The 25,392-nt window shown below is 38.0% G+C and overlaps 1 protein-coding gene across 1 annotated transcript; it reads right to left on the bottom strand.

Annotated features, from left to right (window-relative positions):
- Window positions 1-684: 684 nt before the first annotated feature.
- On the bottom strand, window positions 685-25,290 carry LOC124638137 (muskelin). Its single transcript, XM_047175013.1, has 15 exons — window positions 25,136-25,290; window positions 24,722-24,934; window positions 23,600-23,801; window positions 22,258-22,450; window positions 21,626-21,801; window positions 21,205-21,322; window positions 19,975-20,161; window positions 19,740-19,779; window positions 19,276-19,439; window positions 18,020-18,158; window positions 17,412-17,603; window positions 15,675-15,833; window positions 15,086-15,343; window positions 6,689-6,844; window positions 685-3,384 (listed from the first exon to the last, which is right to left on the bottom strand). The coding sequence occupies exons 1-15, from the start codon at window positions 25,213-25,215 to the stop codon at window positions 3,148-3,150; spliced, it is 2,514 nt and encodes an 837-aa protein (XP_047030969.1). The 5' UTR covers window positions 25,216-25,290; the 3' UTR covers window positions 685-3,147.
- Window positions 25,291-25,392: the final 102 nt, after the last annotated feature.

The following is a 25,392-nucleotide window of genomic DNA, read 5'->3' as shown; positions in this document are numbered from 1 at the left end:
GATAGTTATCGGGTATAGTTATACCCGATGGTCCATTTAGGCCACTGAAAGAGCAGCGGCCGTAAGAGCACGGACAATATAAGGCACTTGTCTCACCGGCAACGATTAACGAGTAACAAGTAGAGCTAGAACTAGAAACGAGTTAGCGAGACGCGGGGAGCGAGTGCGTAGTTCCGATATTTGTGTAGCTCGGCTATAAGCGAGTGTGCGAGTGAGGCGGGCGATTACTCGCATCACTCGCTCGCTAGATACGCACTGTAGAGAAATGACCACTGGATGCTCTCTCGGCATGAGTTCTAAACGCTTCGCGACATCGCCAAGCGAGTGTTATCTTTTATAGCTTTTGTCGCTCAGCGACAAACTAGTGAAGCGAGTGCTCGCCGGCAATGTGAACAGTCAGCGATCAACTATTTGTATATGTATCTCTTTTGTTCACTTGGAAAGTATATCTATTGTACGTTTCTTGAACGAGGAAATAGCCGATAGTTAGTCGTTTTCTCGTCGTTGGTGGGACAACTGCCTAAGAGCGCGGCGCCGCGCTCGCGCTCAATCACTTGCATTTACGGCCGCTGCCAGCCGCTGCTCTTTCAGTGGGGATTGACCCTACGTGGTATAAAACTTTATTCCTCAAAATGGTATGTTGTTGCAGGTAAAATGTTAAGGGATAGTTAAATGAAACAAGAATGAGTTTAATACGCATATATTATGTACATACAGACTGAGAATGCTTCAAGTTACAAATTGAAAACAAATAATTTACTCTTACACGAATAAAAATGCATTATTTACAAGACGTCTCGTGCGTACGTACGTAATTTCTCTTAATTACGTGATATAACACTAATATTTACAGATACGCTCGAGTATTTCGGGACAAGGTACAGTAGGCAACATAAATGTGTGCACACAACTTATGTAGACTGTACAGCTAGTACATCACGAGCATTTGGGAGTAAAATGATCTAAAATTCACATTGAGCTTCACTACAGATTATATAATTTTACGTATGAATAATATAGTCTTACGTAGTGCAGATTATATCTTATTAATTTCAATATTTCTGAATGTGATTTTTGCTGTCTGGAACTGTCAATAAATACTACAATAATTTCAAATTCCAACTGCACATATCGAGCTACAAAACACTGAATTTCACATTGAACATCAATAAAACATGAATACATTCAGTAAAACAAGTACCATCCTACTGTAAATACTGTGACGACTACGAAGCAAGAACCCGCTGAAATTCTTAAATGTAACATTATTCATAAACATTACTGAATTTAACACTATGTAGCTGATAAACTTATTCAAGACACCAAATGCTAAAACACAGTCAACTGTTCTTACTGTCATCGAATACAATACAATAATGTGCTTGATTGTACACTAAGGATAATTTAAACTATTATTTGTAAAAGTACGTGATTATTTGGAAAATAAAATACACATAAAACATTCCTTCCCTGTGATAGTAGTAAAATTTGGCAACATCCCCCTACACCCTCCCGTGGCAGATCCCTTACTCAGATAATTACATCTATCGATAACAGCAACTTTATCACAGTCTGTAAACACGCGCCCCCATCTTACTAATTCTAAAAAGCTGACTATTATAATGTGCATTGTTTTGTCACAGGTTACATTATTTGTATTTTCAATTTGAATAAAAAAAGGTGTTAAGTTAATGAACAATTTATAACTTCCAAAACTATTTACTTATAATATTTGAGTGAAATGCAAAATGTCTTTTAGTATAAATGTGTTAGAATGTACCGCGTACAACTCAGTATTCAATGCTGACTAGACTTCTTGGGAACACCGCCGTACACGCTTATTCATAGGTACATTCTTTGAGAATTTCTATAGTTAGATATTTACAATTTCAAAAAGGAGACAAGCCTCTTAGTTGCTACAGCTGCGGCGTACATCCCACAGTTAGCTGCACACAGCTTGCAAGATTGACAAAATGAGTGACTGTATACTGTAAATACTATAGCTTGCAATGAATTAGATTCCCTCTTGTTGATGGTTGTTATTAGGAATCCGAAGATGGCCTATTCAAAATGCTGACTAATAGTGGAGATTATATAAAGCTTATGAACACGTACGGTGACTATTGAGCAAAAAGTCACAGATATGTATAATTTAAGTTCTGATGATTTGAGTTCTTAATTTCAACTTATCAGTAGATAAATAATAAGCAATTCAAGAAGAACACCGATCTACCCAATCTTTGTCATTATGTCAGTCTTGCAATAGGTAATTAAAAATATATTCGTTAAACTTAAAAATGCTCATACCATGTCCAAAAAACAGACATTACTGAAAACTAAAATAAATTATACTTTTATATGTGTAGCTACAAAATATTGTCACTTGTGAAATACATTGAGTAGTACATAAAGAGAATATAGTACGATTACATTTGTTACGTTAAAGATATATTGTATGTAGAATAATGATAATAGGTATTCATATAATATACATGCAGTTTTACATCTGTGGTTTACTTAGCGTGGACATGAGAACAACGATGAAGATATATTACATTTTATTCCATCTTTAAAATGAATTCATTGGTGTTGTAACTTCTAGAACAGCCAAAACAGTACAAATAGACTAACCTGCTATGCGGGAAGTCAAGCTTACAACGGCACTGGGCCAATGTTATATCAATGGAAACGATACCAGCTCGTTGTGTGAATCTTAAACCAACGTTGTTCTCACAGCCCGCACAATAACATCAATACAAATACTACGGTATCCATAATCGTTAATTACGAAACGATTGTGATATAATAGTATGTTTATTAATAGTAACAGTACACGGTAATAAATAAGACATCAAATCAGTGTAGTTGTGATAAATGTACGTATCACTAAAATGTTTTGAACTTAGTTTTTTTAACGAAGATTTTTGGTGATAGGTGGATTTTGCGAATATCAATAAGTTTACGTAAGTAGGAACATTATTTATGTTGATTTTTGTAAACAAAATGGGCATACAAAGACCGGTCTAACATCAAAAAGTAACAAATACCATAATTCATTTGTGTTTTTAAAACGCAAATAGGTACGGACAATGTTTCCCGAACATTTGTTTGATGTGACGTACCTATCACCATAGTTTTAGCATCAGTTTACAGCATGACGAGATCGGTGATGTCTCCCTTGGGCGGCACCATGGAGGGTCGGAAGAAGATGCAGAGCGCGTCATACAGCTTGATGCGCTGAGCTCGCGCGTTCCACTGCGCGGTCTTCTCGCGCTCGGCCGAGAGCTCGTCATCCTGGCCGATGTCCCAGGTCTCTGGAGTGGGCTCAGTGGTCTCTTCGAACGGTGTGGTCGGCTCGGGGGCTGTGTCGTCGGCGCCTAGGACCTGGAGTTGAGAGTAAGGTTAGATATTTATAGTATGATAGCCCCATCAGTTTATGTTATTGGCTTTCAAAGTTTTAATATTTTTAAGTTTAATGATTTCCCATGCCAATATAGTCTATTTTACTTATACCCTGCTATTGATAACTAAGGAGTAAAGTTACCTCAAGTTTAAACATATGAAATGAGTGGCTATTCCTTTCTTATTCCCTAGTGTAATTTTAATCCGTTTTTATTAATAAGACTGACAATTGTGTGTAGCCATGGTGACAGACTTTCAAGACACCAAACCTAAAAACTAAATTTATCTAGGTACTTAATATTCTTAAGAAAGTTCAAAACGACAGTCGAAACAAAAACAAAATGCGATCAAAAGAAAATAATTTTACGCCACGGTCTGAGAAGCACGCAGGAGCGCCCCTGCACCATGAAAATGCAATGATGTTACACCCGGGTTGAGAAGCCGGGCGCCCCTAGAATTATGTACCCCTATCAACCAACAATTCCCCAACTATCGCCAAATTGTCGACCAACAACAAATATCAAACAACATAATCAATTGAATTGACTACCCGCTCACAACCCAACCTATCAATCGAAAAAACAATTGCCCAACTGTTGCTTCACAAAGCTATGAACTTACAATTACCATTGTGTCCATTTACTTACTGTATATAAGAAATAGGTCAAAATATAGTCGATCATATAAAAATGATAAGACTCCAAATTCAAATGCAATTGTTGTTATTTTTTATTGTAAGAGTATTTATGGCTAGACAAAGAATGTTAGTAGCGCCATCTATATTCTATATAGCGGGATATTAAGTCCGCTCATCAATAATTAGTTTCGCATGTGACATTCAACCGAGCGATGCTACCCCTGCCCCCGACTTCCCTCCCTGTTACGCACTCCTGGCGAGTGACGGACGCTGTCACGAACCAGTGCAAACCGCTAGAAGTAGACGAATCGCCGAGAGGAAGCGCTCGTGCTGCTCCCGTGCCGCGTCGCATCCTTACCGGTGGCGTTGGTGGTGTCGGAAAGCGAATCACCGCGATACCCGGCCAGTCGGTGGGAATCTGAGTATTCTCTGTGAGCGTCATGACCGCCCCCAGCCGATATCTTGTGACGCCCACCGCACCTTGAGAGCCAGGTACGCGTTCTCTGCCCTCATTGCCTACATTCATCGGTGCTTCACTTCTTGCCGATGACACGTCATCCTCCAACGAAAAATACAGTCCACATAAAATACCTGAACCGTTTATTTCCAAACGAGTTGTTTTCTGATCAAACTGCCAGCCGCCGAATGTAAGCGAAAGTTACGCAGGTTATTGTATTTCTGTACATATTTAGTTTTTGGTTGACATGTTACCTTGTAACCTTGCAGGTCGCTTCCAACAGGTATCTGTGGAGATCAAAGGGGGAGGCCTATGTTCAGCAGTGGACGTCCTATGGCTGAGATGATGATGATGATGATGTAACCTTGTAAAACTTGTAAAGTTCTGGTACTCAGCTGCGTCCGGTTAGACTGGAAGCCGACCCCAACATAGTTGGGAAAAGGCTCAGAAGATGTAACCTATGATACATTATGAGACTGCATAGACGCTGTCATGGGGCGGCTGACAGTGAGTGCAGTTGGTACACAGGTGCAGTATGGAGAACAATAATAAGTAACATAGCCAATAATAGAGGTAGCTTCCTCTCTCCTAACTCAGTTATTATGTGGTGTCTGACAGGGTCTATGTGAACTATTTATATAAGTATTACCACCTAAGAATATATGATCAAAAATCAAAATCAAAAATCATTTATTCAAACTTGGCTGCAAGACAGCACTTTTTGTACGTCAGGAATTTACATAAGACAGCCCCCAAAACGCCTATATGTTTTTACTGGGAAGAAAAAGTGGCGCAACAAACTCTCAAGCAACACATATCTATCTATAGGTTGGAAGAACCTTAAACATTGTTTCATTCATAAAGGGAAATGTCCGGTCTTGGCCAAGTACTTGCCCATCTATGTGATAAATACAATAAAAATACTAAATAATCAATTTAAATATTGCGAGTATTTATCTGATAAAAAAACCCCGGAAAAAAAGATGAAATTATTCAGAACTCAGTCGTTTATTGTAGTGTCAAAATACTTCCGCTGCATCGATCATGTCAGTCTTGTCAAAATAGGGAATTGGGGATTGAAACCCATATTGAAAAAAATCGATTTATTAAAAACCGGTTCTTGAAAATCGTTTTTTTTTTTTTAATATTATCTAATAATTTTTAAAAAATATTTGTAAATATCTATTCATTGTATTGTTATCATTAAACAAAATGTTTGGTGATTGATGTACCTTTAAATACGATTTTATGCGACTCCTTTCAAGGATTCCGTGTTTTCGGTTTATGACAAACATAGATTTTTCGATAAATTGATCCTACGTTCCATCCCTAATGCTCTTGTTTGTTGACGTTTACGTACGTCATTTACTTAGTGTCATTATTAGAAGAGACATGTCATTATTCAGTTCACACGCCTTCATCTCTTCGAGAGGGGGAAACTCAATTATGCACACTAGAAGCTAATAAAACAAGATGTGTTACTATTACTAGATGGATTGTCGAGGTGGTTAATGGTATTTTTAAATTGTTTAGGCAAGAGTTTTTCAACAATGCATCAAAACATATTAGGATAGACTTTGCCATTGCCGCGTCACTAATCGTAAGTTTGTGATGTTCCACCAAGTTCTATGTAAAATTTTTTAGTTATTTTGTTATCTACGATGTCAACTCTAATGCCTACAACTTGTTTCTTTCTTGGGCATTACTTGGCCAAACCTTCTTTATCAAATGGGCATTTCCCTTATTATACAATGTAATTTGTATATTTAAAGTAAAGGACAATATGCAATATTGACTAAAACTTACAGTAAAAATGATTTATACAACCACCACATGTTATAGTTCGGCCATTCAGAGAATGCGTTCCTGACACGTCGCGATTGAACTGACGACGTAACTTTGCAATGGCGTTGCAGTTACGATAAAAATATTTTTGCTGGTTGTTTACCGTTTTAACAATTGAGGAGCATTAAAACAACATTATTATATCAATAATCAATGAATGTTATTACGTCGTCAGTTCAATCGCGACGTGTCAGGAACGCATTCTCTGAATGGCCGAACTATAGCTAGCACTCACCCCACATACCTTAACTATAACTCAAGCATTGAATATGTTTGATGAAAATAAAATTATAGTCTCGAATTATTGTGGAGAGCAATAAAAGTATTAAGTATGCAGTGTGTGGTACCTGTGCGAGTGCGTGCGCGAGGTCGCAGGGCACGGGCTGCGCGTGGCGGCGCCGGGCCAGCGCCCGGGCTCGGCGCGGGGACAGCGCGCACGCGGCGGTCTCGCCCGGCGCCGTGCCCGAGAACAGGATCGTTGCTAGGCGCTGGAAGCGGAGCACCTGGAAATAGCACACAATGTAATAAGATAATACTTTAGGTATTTGTTATGCAAGAGTGCAAAGTTACTTTTTAACCATCAATTTTGATAACCGAGCTAGCAAAGGTGAAGAGGTAAAATGTAGTTATAAGCAACTTATACTTCGGCCGTTCAGAGAATGCGTTCCTGACACCTATCAGTTAGTCACGACTAGTGATGGGCACAACATAACACTGAGTTCGTTACCGTTCCTTCAAAATGAACCGCCGCATTATTTTAAGATTATTTTCGTTTTAAATTGGCGGAATCATTTGTTTTATATTTTAGTTATTTAAGTGGAAACCAAAAAAAGGTAATATTCATATAATAAAATTGTTTTATTTATTCTTTGTTACAAGTACATTGAATTGAATGTGCGAACAGAATATTAATCAGACTCCGATTTGCTTGAGGAGGTGGTGTCTTCATCATCATCTTCGCCTACATGTATAATTATATTATTATCAATAACAGAATCAATCCTGATATCTCGGTCTAACAAAAGCCGGGTAATCAAATAAAAACAGATCGAAAACACTTGAAAAACGTGGTCTATGCGCACGAAACGACAACGGACGACTGTTTTAGCGTCACAAAATGGCGGCCCATAACGCCATTTGGGGTTACCATTTTTAATCTAAGTATAAAAATGCGGTTTGGTCATAGTTTTATTTTTATATTTCATAAACGTTATAATTAAGTCTTATAGTCCATTATTTTCCAATTCTTAAAAAGAAAATCAAAACGTATTATTTTATATTATAACTGTATAAGAACAGATTACGATACTTGCCTGTTATTTTTAGCACAGCACTACAAAATATAAACCGCTGACATAACCTTGTAATAGCGCAGTATAGATTTAGAAAAATATTGTTTACCAAGTTATTTGACACTCAGTTTGGCACAAAATTATAACATTCATTGATTATTGATATAATAATGTTGTTTTAATGCTCCTCAATTGTTAAAACGGTAAACAACCAGCAAAAATATTTTTATCGTAACTGCAACGCCATTGCAAAGTTACGTCGTCAGTTCAATCGCGACGTGTCAGGAACGCATTCTCTGAATGGCCGAACTATAGTAATAAGCAACATGTAGCCCTAGTAGTCTACAATAAACGCTTGTCGTGACCTGACGTGTTTCCTTTCACAACACTATACCTCACATACTTCATGGCGACCCTGCCACACACGTTCCGGGAACTCGGCTTGCGAGCTATCCGATAGCGGGCGCAAAGTGCGGACTAGGCGGATTCCTGTGTGCCTCGGTGCACAAAGTTATAATGTTTAACGAACTGAATATTAGAGCTGCGACTGTGATTGACTGCATTTGTGTTCAACAATACGCAAAAAGCGAGAAAAATGGGAAAAAGTTACTCTAAAACAGAGGAAAAGGACATCATCATTGCCCAAAACGCTTCGAAAGGCAATAATGGCGCGAGTGATACCGAACAAGAGTACCATATAAAATTTAACAACATTCTAATAACTACGTTCCTGGTGCTGGTGGCTATTGTCATACTTGCAGTCATTTACCAGAAATTGATAAAGCAGGTGGATTCAGCATTTATTAGAAGGATGCGGCAACGTTTATCTGGAAGGAGAGACCAACCCCATGATGAAGAAGAAGTTTGAGGGCAGTAAAGAAAGTCAATTCCAGAGAAGATTTGTGTGTGCATAAAGTGTTGAAAAGTGAGTGAAAAAAAAAAAAATGGGTGCGTTTGTGCGTGTTTCTATGCGTAAAGAACATTGACATTATCTTAGTATACGGTATGTAATTAAGGAATTTTAAGCTAAAGAAAATAGAGGTATGTAAGTTCATTAATTTTACGATCTAAAAATAGATTGCAAATCGCTGGTACCCCAGTACGTAGAATTGCACAGTATAAAATGCTGGTTCAACATTTTGTTATCAGCGGATTGAATAAAAGTGTCTCGAGTTAGAATAAATAAAGTTGTTATAAATGAAATAAGATCGTAGCAGCTTTGCAATTATTTTTGTTTTTATAATGTTTTCCTACTTGTATTATGGCAGACGATTTAATAGAATTGTGTGAAGATCTACTAGAGATTCGAAAATATCTTATAAAAAAAGGCCAGAGTAGATATAAAGGTTCAGTTTCGTCAGATAAATTGCAAGAGGCCGAGTTATTGTTTAATAAATGTAACGCATTATTTTCTAATATAAATAAAACAGCAAAGGAATCGGAACTAGAGTTAATTAATACGACATACAAAAAGATTACTGCATTATTTGCAGAGATATCAAAATTGTGTACCTTGCCTAGCGTAGATATAAAATCCGAAACAATGGAATTTGATATGAAAACTGCGTGTATGTTAATACCTGTTTTAGACGATAAGGAAAATACAACGAAACGATTGATTGATGCGGTGGAAATGTATGCAGATATGCTTAATGATGTAGGTCGACAGTTATTAATTAAATTTGTGCTGAAAGGAAGGTTATCTGAAAATGCAAAGTTACGAGTAGCAGGAACTTACTCCACAGTTGGTGACATGATTAAGGATTTTAAAATTAAACTGTTAATAAAAAAATCATTCACAGCAGTTCAGAATCAAATTCAAGCATTGAACCAAGGTCATAGGTCTATAGAGGAATACGGCTCGGAACTTGAAAGGTTATTGACAGATTTGAATATTTCTCAGGCCGAGGGTGACGCTGCCAAATGCGCGATCCTGAAGCCAATTAATGAAAAAATGGTTTTAAAAAAATTTACAGATGGTCTTAGGAGTGAAAAATTGGGGACGATTATTGCCGCACGCAACTACACATTGTTGAAGGATGCAATCCAGGCAGCCAAGGACGAATCAATACCATCGTCGTCTTCATCCAGGCCAGCAGAGGTAATGGAAATGACCTCAACCCTTCGAGGTAAGCCAAATTATCGTTTTCCAAGATTTCGAGGACAAAACAGGGGACGCGGTCGTCCTTATTTCCACAATAATAACAGAGGTAGTTTTCAAAATAAATTTAATAATTCTGATAATTATTCGAGTAGATATCAAGGCTATTCCAGACCTTTTAGGTACGCCCCCCGCGGCAGGGGACAGTACAACAAACGAGGTTATCATTATAACAGGCGTGGAACACAAGGATTTTACCAAGTAGAGACCTCAGCACAAAGTGATAGTGCGAATAGTCTGAAACAGAAACCTGATGAGACAGGGAATCAGTTTTTTCGTGATTAACAATTTTGTTTATAATACTAATAGCGGTAGATTTAAGTATATTAATTATTATACTAACGGTACAAAACTTATACTATTATTAGATACAGGTGCATCCATTTCGATTATTAAGGAAGAAGCACTTCCAATAACACAAGTATTTCAAAATACTTTGGTGGTCAATGGAATTGGAGGAAAAGTTTACTCCTCTGGTTACGTAATACTAGATTTAGATGTTTCAGAAACTGAATCGTTTCAAAATAAGTTTCATGTTTTTAAAAGATTACCCATCCTCGTTGACGGAATATTAGGATTAGATTTCATGACTAGGTATAAGGCTAATATTAATTTAGATAAAAATGTGTTAACGTTACAGATAGGACATAAGTATTGCAATCTACCCCTTTATGACAAACCGGATTACAGTAGATCATTACTGATCCCGCCTCGGAGTGAAACCATTCACTATGTCTATTTAAACTCAGAAGTGGAAGATGATTGTTTTATTAGTGCTAGAGAGCTAGAAAAGGATGTTTTCTTAGCAGGCACTATAGTTAGGCCTAAAAATAAAAGAGTCCCTATAAAAATTTTAAATACTCGAGATGAAGAAGTAAGTTTAAAAGATTTTAAATTAGATATAGAGCCTTTAGAGGACTATCATATTTTTGAATTTTGCAAGCATGAAAGTAGTTTAGAAAGAGCCAATACATTATTACCTTTGTTGGAGTTAGAACATTTAAACAAAGAAGAAAGGAATTCTATTGAGAAGATTTGTACTAAATATTCTGATACTTTCTTTTTACCCGGTGATAAGTTACAAACAACAAACATTTGCGAGCAATCCATAACAGTAAAGAGTAACATTAATCCCATTTATACCAAACCGTATAGGTTGCCACAAGCCCTAAAACCAGAAGTAAATAAACAAATAAGAGATATGCTTAAAGATGATATCATAGAAGAATCATCTAGTGAATGGTCTAGTCCAATACTGCTAGTCCCAAAAAAATCAGAGGGTTCTCAGAAATGGCGTTTAGTAATTGATTTCAGAAAATTAAATGAAAATATTGTAAATGACAAATTTCCACTGCCCAACATTACTGATATCTTAGATTCATTGTCCGGCTCAATATATTTTACACATTTAGACCTTCAACAAGGCTATTACCAAGTAAAACTGGCACCTGAAAGCCGAAAATATACTGCATTTTCGACTAGTACTGGACATTACCAATTAAAACGTTTACCGATGGGACTTAAGACTTCATGTAGCGCTTTCAGTAGAGTCATGTCAATTGCAATGTCAGGATTAGCTTTTGAAAAGTGTTTTGTTTATTTAGACGATTTAATTGTATTTGGAAGATCTTTAGCTGCTCATAACCAAAACCTCATTGCTGTTTTAGAAAGGCTCAGAAAGGTCAATTTAAAGTTGAATCCCGCAAAGTGTCAATTCTTAAAGAAAGAAATTTTATATCTAGGTCATTTAGTATCTGCTGACGGTGTTTCACCTGACCCTGACAAAACTAAGGTTTTAGAAAATTTTCCTATACCTAAAAATGTAGATGAAGTGAGACGATTTGTTGCCTTCTGCAACTACTACAGGAAGTTTGTGCCGTCCTTTGCAACAATTACTATGCCCTTAAACCGTTTACTAAAGAAAGATGAACCTTTTGTTTGGAGCTCAGAATGTCAAAATGCATTTAATTTTCTAAAAACCTCATTAACAAAGCCACCTATATTACAGTATCCAGATTTTTCTGAAACCAATGAATTTATATTACAAACAGACGCATCTGATTTAGCTGTAGGAGCAGTATTATGTAATAAGGACATGAGACCAGTTGCTTATGCTAGCAGACCATTAAATAAGGCAGAGAAAAATTACCCAGTAATACAGAAAGAATTGACAGCAATAGTATGGGCAGTGAAGTATTTCAGACCATATTTATTTGGCAGAACTTTTACTATTATGACAGACCACAAACCCTTATAGTTCGGCCATTCAGAGAATGCGTTCCTGACACGTCGCGATTGAACTGACGACGTAACTTTGCAATGGCGTTGCAGTTACGATAAAAATATTTTTGCTGGTTGTTTACCGTTTTAACCATTGAGGAGCATTAAAACAACATTATTATATCAATAATCAATGAATGTTATAATTTTGTGCCAAACTGAGTGTCAAATAACTTGGTAAACAATATTTTTCTAAATCTATACTGCGCTATTACAAGGTTATGTCAGCGGTTTATATTTTGTAGTGCTGTGCTAAAAATAACAGGCAAGTATCGTAATCTGTTCTTATACAGTTATAATATAAAATAATACGTTTTGATTTTCTTTTTAAGAATTGGAAAATAATGGACTATAAGACTTAATTATAACTTTTATGAAATATAAAAATAAAACTATGACCAAACCGCATTTTTATACTTAGATTAAAAATGGTAACCCCAAATGGCGTTATGGGCCGCCATTTTGTGACGCTAAAACAGTCGTCCGTTGTCGTTTCGTGCGCATAGACCACGTTTTTCAAGTGTTTTCGATCTGTTTTTATTTGATTACCCGGCTTTTTTTAGACCGAGATATCAGGATTGATTCTGTTATTGATAATAATATAATTATACATGTAGGCGAAGATGATGATGAAGACACCACCTCCTCAAGCAAATCGGAGTCTGATTAATATTCTGTTCGCACATTCAATTCAATGTACTTGTAACAAAGAATAAATAAAACAATTTTATTATATGAATATTACCTTTTTTTGGTTTCCACTTAAATAACTAAAATATAAAACAAATGATTCCGCCAATTTAAAACGAAAATAATCTTAAAATAATGCGGCGGTTCATTTTGAAGGAACGGTAACGAACTCAGTGTTATGTTGTGCCCATCACTAGTCGTGACTAACTGATAGGTGTCAGGAACGCATTCTCTGAACGGCCGAAGTATAATTTATTTATTTGGCATGAAAGATCCATCTAGTAGACTAATAAAATTCCGATTAATACTTGAAGAATATGATTTTAAGATAGTATATGTGAAAGGTAAAGACAATGTTATCGCAGATGCATTGTCTAGGGTGAGCATGACATTGAGTGAATTAAAGGATATGAAAGAGACAGTTTTAGCCGTTACAACAAGGAGACAAAAGAGAAGAGAAGAAGAGAGTCGTGTGAAAGATCAAGCTGAGCCTAGTAATACCACCGACGATTGGCCTGATCAACCAAGAGTTGTGGAATTACTAAGACAGCCGTGTGATTCTATTGAAATGAAATTAGTAGAAGATTTAACTATAAAAAAGTTTAAAAGAGAAAACAGGATAGAGAAAGAAAAGGATTGTTTTGTTTATATACCGAGTAAAATGTTATTGTGTATTAATCTTAGCTTTAGTTTGCATTTCTCGCGAGCCGAATTTGCAACTAAGTTAAAAGAGTTTTGTGAAGGAATAAAAGTAAAAGAGCTATGCATAGTAAAAGACGATGGCAATAAGGAATTTATTAAAAGATTATGTAGTGAAATAAAATCCATGAAAGAATGGGCAGGACCCCGAATATGTATTTTGAGAGGAATTAAAAGAATATATGACGAGAAAGAAAAAGATTTTATTTTGAATAATTATCATTTATTACCCACTAGTGGCCATGCGGGTATAAATAGAATGGCCAATAATATTAAGCGCAAATATTACTGGCCAGGATTAAATGCAGATATTCAAAAATTTATAGGTAAATGTGAGGCGTGTCAGAAAATGAAACAAAGTAAATATACAAGGCAACCCATGACTATAACTACCACAGCGTTTGCTGCTTTTGATAAAGTTTTCCTCGATTTAGTTGGACCTATGGATAGGGATGAGTCAGGAAATTGTTATATTTTAACCCTACAATGCGAGTTGACAAAATACATAGAAGCATACCCTTTACAAAATAAGGAAACGATAACTGTAGCCAAGGCTTTTGTAAATAATTTTATTTTACGATTTGGTATCCCTAAATCTATAGCTACGGATAGGGGAACAGAATTCGTTTCTCAAGTTATGGAAAACGTGTGTAAATTATTAAAAATAGAAAAGTTAACATCCACTGCATACCACCATCAATCAATCGGTTCCCTAGAGATAGCTCATAAACACTTAGGAGCATTTTTAAGAACTTATTGTAATAACGTGTACCATTCGTGGTCGGATTGGTTACCTTTTTGGTGTTTTAGTTTTAATACTAGTGTAAACACGCAAACAAAGTATACCCCTTACGAACTTGTATTTGGAAGACTATGTCGTTTGCCAAACAGTTTAGAACATGATGTAGAACCACTTTATAATACTGATGATTATTGTTTAGATTTAAGATATAAAATGCAAGTAGCTTTAAGAGATGCAAGACAAAATTTGGTAACTTGTAAGGAAAAAAGAAAAAACAAATATGATAAAACATGTAATCCTGTATTTTATAAGAAAAATGATCTTATTTTAGTTAAGAATGAATGTGCTCGTAAATTAGACTGCGTTTTTGATGGACCATTTGAAGTGTTGGAAGATTTAGGCGTTAATGTAAAGATAATTAAAAATGGTAAATTAGATGTCATACATAAGGATAGGATTAAGAAAAGGTACCTTTGCTTAATTATAATTAATTGTCAAAAAAAAAAAATAATATATGTATTCTTTTTTTTTTTTCTTTCACCCCCGGAGGTGAAGAGGTAAAATGTAGTTATAAGCAACTTAGTAATAAGCAACATGTAGCCCTAGTAGTCTACAATAAACGCTTGTCGTGACCTGACGTGTTTCCTTTCACAACACTATAACTCACATACTTCAAAGGATTCTAAAATTGAAACACGAGAGCAACAAGTGTGAAAAATCTTTGCACTCGAGTGCACCACCTAACTTTTCATCCCCCTTCAATGAGAAAATGAAAAAAGAAAAAAAGAAAATGGAACGCGTCTAACATCTAAATCCCTCACCTGTTACAGCCGATCATCATAAAACATATTATAATTTGAAAATAAAAATAAAAGCTCACCTGGTCCGGTCGATTCTGGTCGAGCACCTCAAACAGGTCATTCCTTAAGTAATGCAGCGCCGTGGCGGCGGCGGCAGGGTCGGGGTGTGCAGCCGCGGCGGCCGCCAGCTCCTTGTAGCACGCCTCGCGCAGCGCCGACCGCGCCGACAGAGCTGCGCCTTGCAGCGACGCGCGGCGCAGGCGCAGCGACCACAGGTCGTCTAGGCGAACACGTGGGCTGGACTGGTTGCCGGGGTTGCCGCCGAATAGGTAGTGGATCTAGGTGTCAAATAATGGAAGATTAAAACCAGTCGAGGAAAACACCTGAATCCAAATTGGGTCATCTGTTTAAGACCTATGGCGCTGCAGATAGACACACGTAGTGGATAAATTTATAACATCTATTATATCTTTTTGCTTCGTGGGTTAAAAATATAATAAAAGAAATGAAGGGTCAGCTTAGTTAAAATGGCATCTCATAGTATATAAGGTGATAAGGAGGCATTTGCATTAAACACAATTCTTGTTGTTTCGCCCAATTGATTGTCATAAAATAAAAAGGATTATGAAGTCAAGAAAGTCTCAAAAACGTTGTCGTATGCTATGTTACCTTCTTGACGGGATCGTAGACGAGCTGGTGCGCGAAGCGCGGGCGCGGCTCGCTGGGGCTGACGCTGTCGTTGCGGTACACGCACGTCCACGTCAGCCGCCGCAGCGAGAACACCCACAGCGTGTTGTACACGCGCTTGTCCTTCTCTTTGCTCATACCCTGGCAGGAATCAAATCTCTTTATTTTCAGGCTGCATAGGCCCATAGATATATACCTTAAAGACTAACATACATAATATATTATACAAACATTGTTAGTACATAAAAAACTTAAATCTATGTTAGTAACACTTCCCTACGCACTATGTCACTCCGTGCGGTTCTGTGGCACTTGTCCGCGGAAGCGACGGAACACCACGCCCTGTGGCCAGAAGTTCTCGTCCAACACGAGGTGCAGGAAACACGTCGGTACTCGCACCACGAACGCCTTGAAGTTGGCGTTATGGCGCGACTCCAGCAGCTGCACTCTCGGGGCGTACCTCAGCTTCTGGCGCACGTACTCCGCCATGTCCTCCGCCTTGGTGGTGTAGTGCAGGCGGGAGATGTACACCGGGGTGTTCGGCTTAGTAGCACAGATTATTGTGTTTGGCTCCACAGGAGCCTTGCCACAGCGGTTCTTGTTGGCTCGCTTACGGCGCTTCCTCCTTTGCACCATCACGAACCCATCATCATCAGCCCGATCCGGTCTCTTTACGGGCACGGGCTTCGTTTTTGCACCAGTTGTGCTTCCGGCGACGCTGGCATATTCTCGACGAACACCGTTAGGTTTCGCCGAGGCTGCAGAAACGAGCAGCTGATCGAGCGGTGTCGCGGCGGCTCGCGGAGGAGCCGCAGGGACGGGAGCGGGGCAGCGGGGCGCACGAGGCGCGCACTGTGCCGACTCAGCATTCGGCGGTGACAGCGGCGATGGCGATAAAACTGCTGACGCGAAACTTGCACCCGATACATCGAGGCACGCTCCGCGCCGCGTGTTCACGTTGCACGAATAATAAAAACATTCAATCCACAATAGCCGACAAACTAAATAAATACCAGGACTTAGCCATTGAGCTTAAACGCCAATAGCAAGCACAAACCATCCATATAGTACCAATAGTCATATCTGCAACTGGAGTTATCCCTAAGAGCCTGACACGCAGCCTTGATATCCTACAAGTCCCACAGCATAGACTCCACAAAATACAGAAAGCCGTGACATTAAACACATGCCGCAATTCTTAACAACATCGTCCGTTTCAAAAACATATGTATTCCATTAGGTAACCCCCTAACCACGCTTGGCCACGGCCCATGTGGTTAGATTTTCAATACCCCTTCAAAGGAAGACCAAAAATAACACTTATCAAATGTTTAATTTACCTATATATCCGTAAGGCACCGAAACTACTAGGTCGCTTAAAAGAATTCTATCACTGTTGGGAAGCTACAGCATCCTCAAGTTACATAGGCTATATTCTATCCTAGTAAGGGCGGTAGTTCCCATGAGATGGGGGTGAAACCGCGGGAAAACAGCTAGGTACCTACTTTCTAATAAGCAAATCAAGAGATAAATTGAATATTAAGTTTTTCAACTTTCACGATATGTACTCATTCGTCATCAGTCACCCGTGACCACACTCGGTACAATGCGGACGAAAAGTCTAGTAAATATTTTTTATATTTACTTTATATATCACGTTTATGTCCCGATTATTTATACATAGAATATACCTAGTAACATAGATCCAAGTATACTCACAGAGAGCACAAACATCTCATCAGTATCAGGGTCGAGGGTAGCCCGCTGCGTGAAGCCGGCCTGCGGCGGCGGCGGCGCGGCGGAGCCCCGGCACAGCGCGCCGCACTGGCCGGTGGCGGCGTCCCACCACCACAGGTCCACCAGGTGCTCCTTGTTGCGCTGCCCCGCGAACATGTATAGGCGGCGCTGGACCTAAGGAACATCATGTCTTCGTGTATAAAAAGAACCTAAAAAGAACGTGTAAACAGTTGACGATCATTTGTCACGCGAGCCAAAATTAACAAGCGTTATAATGGGAGGTTTTATTTTTGAGAAAAATACAAAATAAAATGCCTCATTGCATGTGCGTGAATAACTCAATCTCCTTTGGAACAGTCTCAAAAACTGAAAGCAAGCAAATCACCGTGCGGCAATGTTCGAGGGATTACCGCGTGCATTTTGTATGCATCTTAAAACGACTGTTACATATAAATTATATTGCATACAAACGCGTCTTGCTCTTCCCTCTTCTTGAGAACCTTCTTGCAACTTTTAACTTTTTTGATAATCCTTGAATTTTGACAAGATTTCCACCTTTTTGCTAACTTATCAAAATATGATTAACTCACGGGATGAAAGAGCATGGAGTGCGAGACCCGGGCCTGCGGCGCGTTGAGCTCGTGCGAGTCGCTCAGCAGCAGCTGCCACGAGTTCGTCGCGATGTAGTACGCGTACAGCCCCGAGTACTGCGGGCTCACCACCTCCTCACTACAACATGGAGTTTCATTTAATACTCGATAAGTTTATTGCATTCCATTATATATACAAGGGTATAAATAGAAACAATTATAGACTTTGTTGGGCACAGTTATTTAGTAAAGTAACTGTCTTAGAATTACGTAAGCACTATGTGGGTGAGGTCTTGGCGTTGCATATTTTTGGGTTCATGGGGTTAGTAGCGCAACTCTAATTCACTTGTGACATCACACTTATTTTATGAACTACTTTTGTACTAAAATTATGAACTCCCTAACACATTACGCCTGTGTTCTCCCGTATGTACCCACCCTCCTCCTATATGCTTTCCCTATAAACTCCCCCTATACGCTCCTTTTTGTGTTCTCTCATATACATGAATTGAATGAATGTATGTCCCCTTCATGGGGAAAAGGAGTTTTCCAAGAGTGCAATAAGGACCATTAGAAATAAAAAAAAATGTTTTGAATATTTTAAATAAAACCGAGCCGTGACCCTAATTGTGATATCGAAAAACGCAGGAAACCCCCTAAATACTTAATACGTTTAATCGGTTTGAACCAAGTATAGGAATTACCGAGCGCTATTTAGGTAAGTAATTTCTTCCGCCAGTGTATTTGAATAGTGCCACAATAATTCGTTATAAATTAATATATTGCTGATAAACGTTTCATGTACGAGGGCAAAGAACCTTGACTATCAAACTAACAATATTAATAATTGCGAACTATTTCTACCATAAAGCATCTGGGTATCAAATAGGACTGCTTTGCTGGCGAGGGGTTTCGGGTCCGAGTCCCAGGTCGGACAGAAAAAACTTTGTGGTTCATAAGAAACTTTCAGAAAGCAGCTCGGAGGATATTGGTAAAACACCCATGCATTGGAGAAAATATAAATTCGGTCGTTCCGGATTTCTCTCCCGTCGGGACGGATTGTGTCCCATCACCCATCTACTATGAGAGTGAAGGAATAGAGAGTGCACCTTTATGCGTAAATACTTGTGCACTATAATATGTCATGCGCAATTGGCTCATCTTAGACAGAACAGCTGCCGTGATCGACAATCGGCCTATTTTTTTTTGTAAATATATGTTAAGACGAATCTTCCTTCTACCCTAATAATACTCACGAGAGAGCAGGCAGCACCCTTCCCCCGAACACGTAGATGGTCTGTGTGTCAGGATCGATGCACATCTGGTGATCGAAGACGAGGCGCGGGCCGCCCACCGCCGCCGTGTCGTGGCAGACCAACGACCACTCCTCAGTAGTTACGTCGAACATGTGTAAGTCGCTCTGTAGAGGAGTATGTTTTTATTTAGCTATATTTTATCCTTTATATCCTATTAATATTTTAAGGTCGATATGGTTAGAAAGAATGAAAGAACCTATGAAATGACGAATATGTATGACGACCCCAAAGACTATTTGGGACAAGGGCAGAAGGATGATGACTAATATTACACTTACAACTTACACCAGAATCCCATATAGGCTTAGGCGTTTTTTTTTTGTCCGGGTATTTGCAGTAGTACAGAGTCGAGTAAAACAATATCTATCTGGATAATAAAAAGGAATATATTCTTCTACACTCACATTCATGTTGCTGGGTATTCGTTGCGCATTATCGAGGTACCTGCAAATAAAAGTTGTATTTACCGATTATTATACCAAGGGCCAACTTTTCAATCAGAAGTTAACTTCTATCTGACGAATAAATATAATACAGGTTTGTCATATTTTCTTTAGAAAAGCTGCAAAAAACTCAAACATATTCGTGTTTATTACAAACAACATTTTACAGGAAAGAGGCTATATCTATAAAGCATACCGGCCAAGAGTGAACAGGCGTCGATGCACAGGATCGAACACCATCTTATGGCAGGACCTGGGCGAGGGTCCGCCGACCTGACCACTGTTGGGGCACAGGATCCTCCAGCGCTCCGTGTTGGTGCAGAACGACCATAGATCATCCAGGTCTTCGATGCCGTTCCAACCACCGAACAGGTATAACGTACCTGCGTTTTGAAAGTATAGGACTTATACATTTTTTTGAAAGTGTTAACGTTTAAAAAAATTTGGGCAGGGATATAAATAAGCTATTTGTAGAATATTTTTTCATTTTTACCCACATAAATATGTACTGTGTTACAAAAGTATATAGTCAAAGTTCATATTGGAAGGTTAGGTAAAAACTATCCGTACCTATGCACAGATACGTACCTACTCTATGGTTTTACAAACCATGTCATATATTGATATTACGATTAAAAAAAATTGTTAATTGCCTATTTATTAGAAACTGTGTAACACTCTTTCGGCTTAACGAGTATCTTTGTAACATCTGTGTGAGCACATGACATCATCACAAACAATGTAGGTGTTTATGCATAAGACCATAGATACAGACGCCATGTTTTTAATTTTCTTTATTCATTTTGCAACACCTACATTTTTAATATTGAATACACAAAAAATATATGAAAATATAAAAAAGGTGACCACCGATCGAGCCCACGGTCCAAGGTACCGGCGGTTAGGGGCCCAGAGACAGAACCTCACAATACGCGCTGTATAAAGGAGATCCAGCGGCCTAACACTATTATATTCCTTTTTTTCTCCCTTTGATAGAAGAATCTGAAGGCCTTTTTTTTTAACGACGTCAAAAATCATCAAATGACTCCTCCCGCTGTGGGTTAGCAGCGGTGAGGGAGTGTCAGACTCTTACTGACTAAAAACCGTCGTGTTCCGTCGTAGGCCTTTTATGTACCAGGGCTGCGATATCTCTTTCGAACAACCCGCAGCCCCGGCAGGCCCTGGCCCTACTGGGCCCCACTGGGGAAGAATCTGAAGGCCTTAGGCAAGCATGATCAGGGGTTCAGGTGATACAGTATTTTTTTTTATAGGTAGAGGAAACAGAAGATGTTGTTAGAAATTTTCTTTCGATTCGGCATGTGTTCAGTATAACGGCTTCCTGGATTGTTTGGGTTATGTAATGTGGGATCTGTAGCAGGTCTAGGCTGCGTTAAGGCTCTTTATTATTGCCAACAGTGTGACATACCAGTGGTGGCGTCGACGACCAGCTGATGTCCGCCGCGCGGGCCGGGCTTGTTGTAGCTCAGCGCCACGCTCATCGCCTCGGCCATGTCGCTCGCGTCCATGTCATCTGTCGGCCCCTCCTACGTACCCAACAATATTTCATATCAGACAAACAAATTTCGGAAACTGGCAATCGTGACGGGTAGTCAGAAGCCAGTCAGTCTAACGCCAGTCTAACCAAGGGGTATCGGGTTGCCCGGGTAACTGGGTTGAGGAGGTCAGATAGTAGTAGTAGTAGTCTATTTAAATAACCGCATAAAAATCGGTTGTGTAATTTTGAAGATCTTAGCGTACAAACAGGGACAACGGGACATAGGGACAGAAAAAGCGACTTTGTTTTATATTATGTAATGATAGTGATTACAACAGGCAGTACTACTTACAGTGGTATCAGGTCTCGGGTCCCTGTCAGTGCAAATGAGATCGTTCTGCCTGACTGGTGGGGCGGGCGGGGCGTCAGTGCTCCACAGCCGGTCCTCCACGTGCGAGGAGCACGACGATATCTCCCGCCACAGTGGCGAGTACGGCTGCCACGACATGTACCAGTCTAACTCACCCTCTGTTATCAATATTAAACTGCATAAGTCCTTTGGAAATAAACAAAAAGCACAAACCAACTTCTCACTATCATCCGATAGAGATTATTCTCCTTATGAGAAGTTGGTTAGTGAAAGGTTTACAAATTTGATTTTGATTGTCTCAAGCTTTTAATCATTTATTTACATAGATTCTAACATATTTATAATACATATAAAAAACTGAGTATCCTAGTAAAACAAACAAACAGAAAAAAAACTGCTACCTATTACTAAAACGTGTTTTTAATTATAAATATATTTTTTAGAAAAACTCAAATAATAATCATTTTATATGGGTTTTTGTTTCTTTGCTTGTCCTTGCTAGCTTGTTTACGATAATAACTGTTAAAAAACAACAATTTTACACACCAATATCAACGATCGCAATGCCTTTAAATATGGTCGTTCCAATGAAGACGTAATATAAAATAAATTACCAGCAATAGCTTCATCAAATATCTTTTCAGCTTGTTTGTAGTCGCCATTTTCAACGAGTGCGTTCCAGAAGCGTGCCTGAATGGGTCCCTCGAGGCGCACTCCACTCTCCCGCGAGAGCGCTTCGAATGCGTCCTTGTAGCGACGGCGACGTAAGTGCTTTAATAGCATACGCACTGCTTCTTCTTCTTTACGCTACAAAGAAAATCTTTATTGATATAAAGTTAAACTGATTGCAGCATAATGTAACACATTAACAAAGTGGGTAGATCCGAATATCACAACAATAAAGTGGATGATGTGCTGTTGTCCTTGCTAGGCTCTTAAAATAAATGTTATGATGTTGACAAATAAAAGAAGAAGGGAACACACCATAAGAATAAGAATTTATCATTATTATTATTTTATTAAATTTAGTTAAGGGCTACAAACTGAGTAAGAGCTGTATCTTGAACGCTAATTTAATAACTTTTTGGAAGCAAGGAATAAGGTTCGAAATTTTCCAATTGTTATTTTTATTTTTCCATGTGTTACTTTTTTTATTTCTCTCGCTTCAAGCGTAAATAGATCTTGTATACTCGTATTTTATGACATATTTACATATAGTTTAGATAAGCTGTGAATTTGTTCCTTCATTTGTCAATTGTGTGTCCTTAAGATAAATAAAGTCAACAGGCCAAGCCAAGGTGTTTCTTGTCCTACTATGTAAATAGTTATTGGTCTCATATTCTATGTAAAAAGAGAAAACTTCTGCCGAGAAAACTCTTTTTTTCGTAAAATATAAAATAAAATGTGTTTAACATGATGGTTTTCTGATAAAGGAATTGTTTTTTTTAAATATGTAGTAAAATAATATTTTACAGGGAATGAGATCCTAATAATTAGGGTGTCAACTGTAATTAGGTCAATAACTCAGTACTCCTTAATTATTATAGCTCCTTTACAAGTTATGCTATCTAAAACTCAAATCTATACTAATATTATAAAGCTGAAGAGTTTGTTTGTTTGTTTGAACGCGCTAATCTCAGGAACTACTGGTCCGATTTGAATTTCTTTCAGTGTTAGATAGCCCATTTATCGAGGAAGGCTATAGGCTACTTTTTATCCCGGTACGGGAAGTAGTTCCCACGGGATGCGGGTGAAACCGCTGGCAGAAGCTAGTAATTTATACGTAAACAAACAAACTCTTCATAATATTAGCGTAGCTACACTTTTTCACAAACTAAAGTATATTTTTATAAGCATAAGCCTTCGCTCAAATATGTCACAGTTGGTTAAGTTCTTCATTTGTTTCAATGGTTGGAAAAGCTGTGTGCTTTACTATAAGCAAAGTAAAATACTTACTAAATTGATGGTCTCCAAAGCGTTGCTGACGATTTGTTCCTGGTTCTTCCCAGTGAGTTCCACATACCATATAGTGTAGTTGTAGGCTGGGCCCCATGACTGTAGGGGAACTATCTTGATGTACTGTACGGGGAGGTATAGGCCTTCTGACGTCTTGCAGCGGAGCTTGAATATCTCTGCTGCGCTGTCTTTCTTGAGACCACTGGGCGGACAATTTAATAACGTTCTTATGTATGTAGTTTATAAACTTTCTTTTTATAAAACTTGATCAATAAAACACCAGCTTAAGTACTAGATTCAGGCCATTTCGATTTGTTTGAGATGATGATCGAACATAGTAGTAAAGCTAGACCATGTTTTATAATAAGGTGGTTAATGTTTTATTTTTAGTCTATTCCGCTAAGATACCTTATTTCGCAGAGCTAACAAGAGGCGATTGCAAAGCAAAATTAATTTACTTTTAATTTATAGGGTGAGTACTAACTAGTGGCCGATACTTGAACATGTAATTCTACGCATGATTACAATAAACTTCCAAAAAAATTTTTTGTTTAAATTAATAACTTTCATCGCAATAACTTATCAGCTGTTTCAAACTTTCGACTTTGCCAAAATTTTCAGACTGCTGTTTTGCTATTATGATTAAACTATTGAATATAAAAAAGTTTCTAAACTTGTTTGAAATTGTGGGTAGTCACACGTTTAAGAATCAGTCCCTAATTACCAGTTACCCTATAGATGATGTCAAAACATCTATGTTGAGATTTATGAAATAGATCTTTTTAAAGCTGTTGACCCTGATTTTCCAAAGATAGTTATGTAATGACTTCCTGAGTTAGAATCTTTTTTAGGAATTTGAATAAGTGTGTAATGTGTAGGTGGCGACCATGGTTAGTGTGAAGTTCAAGTATAACAAACCCACACAAGTATTCATCAGATTGCATTTGTTCTTGTTTGTTCAGATCACTTTTATTTTATAATGGCATTTTAGGTTTAAATAAGTTTCAGGTTTCTTTTAAAAATATTATTTTGTATAAAGATTTTACTTTGTTTATGGACATCCTGTAAAATATTACATGTTGCAATTAAATGTATTAATATAAAAAGTTTAAAAATACTTACGCGGTTAGTAAAAGGGACAATTTATTTTCTTCCGTCCCACCAAAAATTTGAAATTTCTTCAGGTCACTGACATGGGCTTTTATGTACTTTCCGAATTTAATACATTCCACAATTGAAGGTGTTTTCAGTTTTAACATAATGAACTGTGATGGAATGTTGCTGTCTGTGAACCATCTGGAGAGCTGGTCCGTAGGGTTATTTACCATGATATTCCTGAAAACGCAACATCTCCGTTTATACGCATCAACCAATATAAATTCACAACACTTCCAGATAACAACAAAAAAAAAATACAAATGCTATCACACAGTATTTAAAGCTAAATTATGGAATAAATAGCGCACACCGGGATTTTTTCCAGAATAAGAAGAGGGAATAAAAAAACGCGCAAATAACACTGAAATATTCACGTACTCGGGTATATAGTTGGCGGAATAACTTGAGTACTTGTGTATACTATAGACAAGTTTAACACTTTCATATTTATCATCCATTTTGATGTAATTTAATGCCAAAATAGCTGCAATGGAATTTTTGTTATTATTTCAGAACTATATACTACGGCTGATTGGCTTTGACAGAAAAAATATGGTGTTGCCATACTGTATTCAATAAAACAAGCAGATTTCAATTTATTTTTTCATGTTTAAAAAGGAATTCTAGTCTAATCG

The sequence above is a fragment of the Helicoverpa zea genome, chromosome 17 (genome assembly GCF_022581195.2).
Source record: "Helicoverpa zea isolate HzStark_Cry1AcR chromosome 17, ilHelZeax1.1, whole genome shotgun sequence".
Lineage (NCBI taxonomy): Eukaryota > Metazoa > Arthropoda > Insecta > Lepidoptera > Noctuidae > Helicoverpa > Helicoverpa zea.
The sequence above is the reverse complement of the archived record's forward strand: the minus strand, read 5'-3'. Positions and strand labels throughout refer to the sequence as shown.

Coding starts and splice junctions, on each gene's coding strand:
- LOC124638137 (XM_047175013.1), bottom strand. CDS start 25,215: ATGGATGATAAATATGAAAGTGTTAAACTTGTCTATAGTATACACAAG. Junction 19,440..19,739: donor GAATACCCAGCAACATGAAT/GTGAGTGTAGAA, acceptor ACTCCTCTACAG/AGCGACTTACACATGTTCGA. Junction 15,344..15,674: donor TCTACGATCCCGTCAAGAAG/GTAACATAGCAT, acceptor TTTGACACCTAG/ATCCACTACCTATTCGGCGG.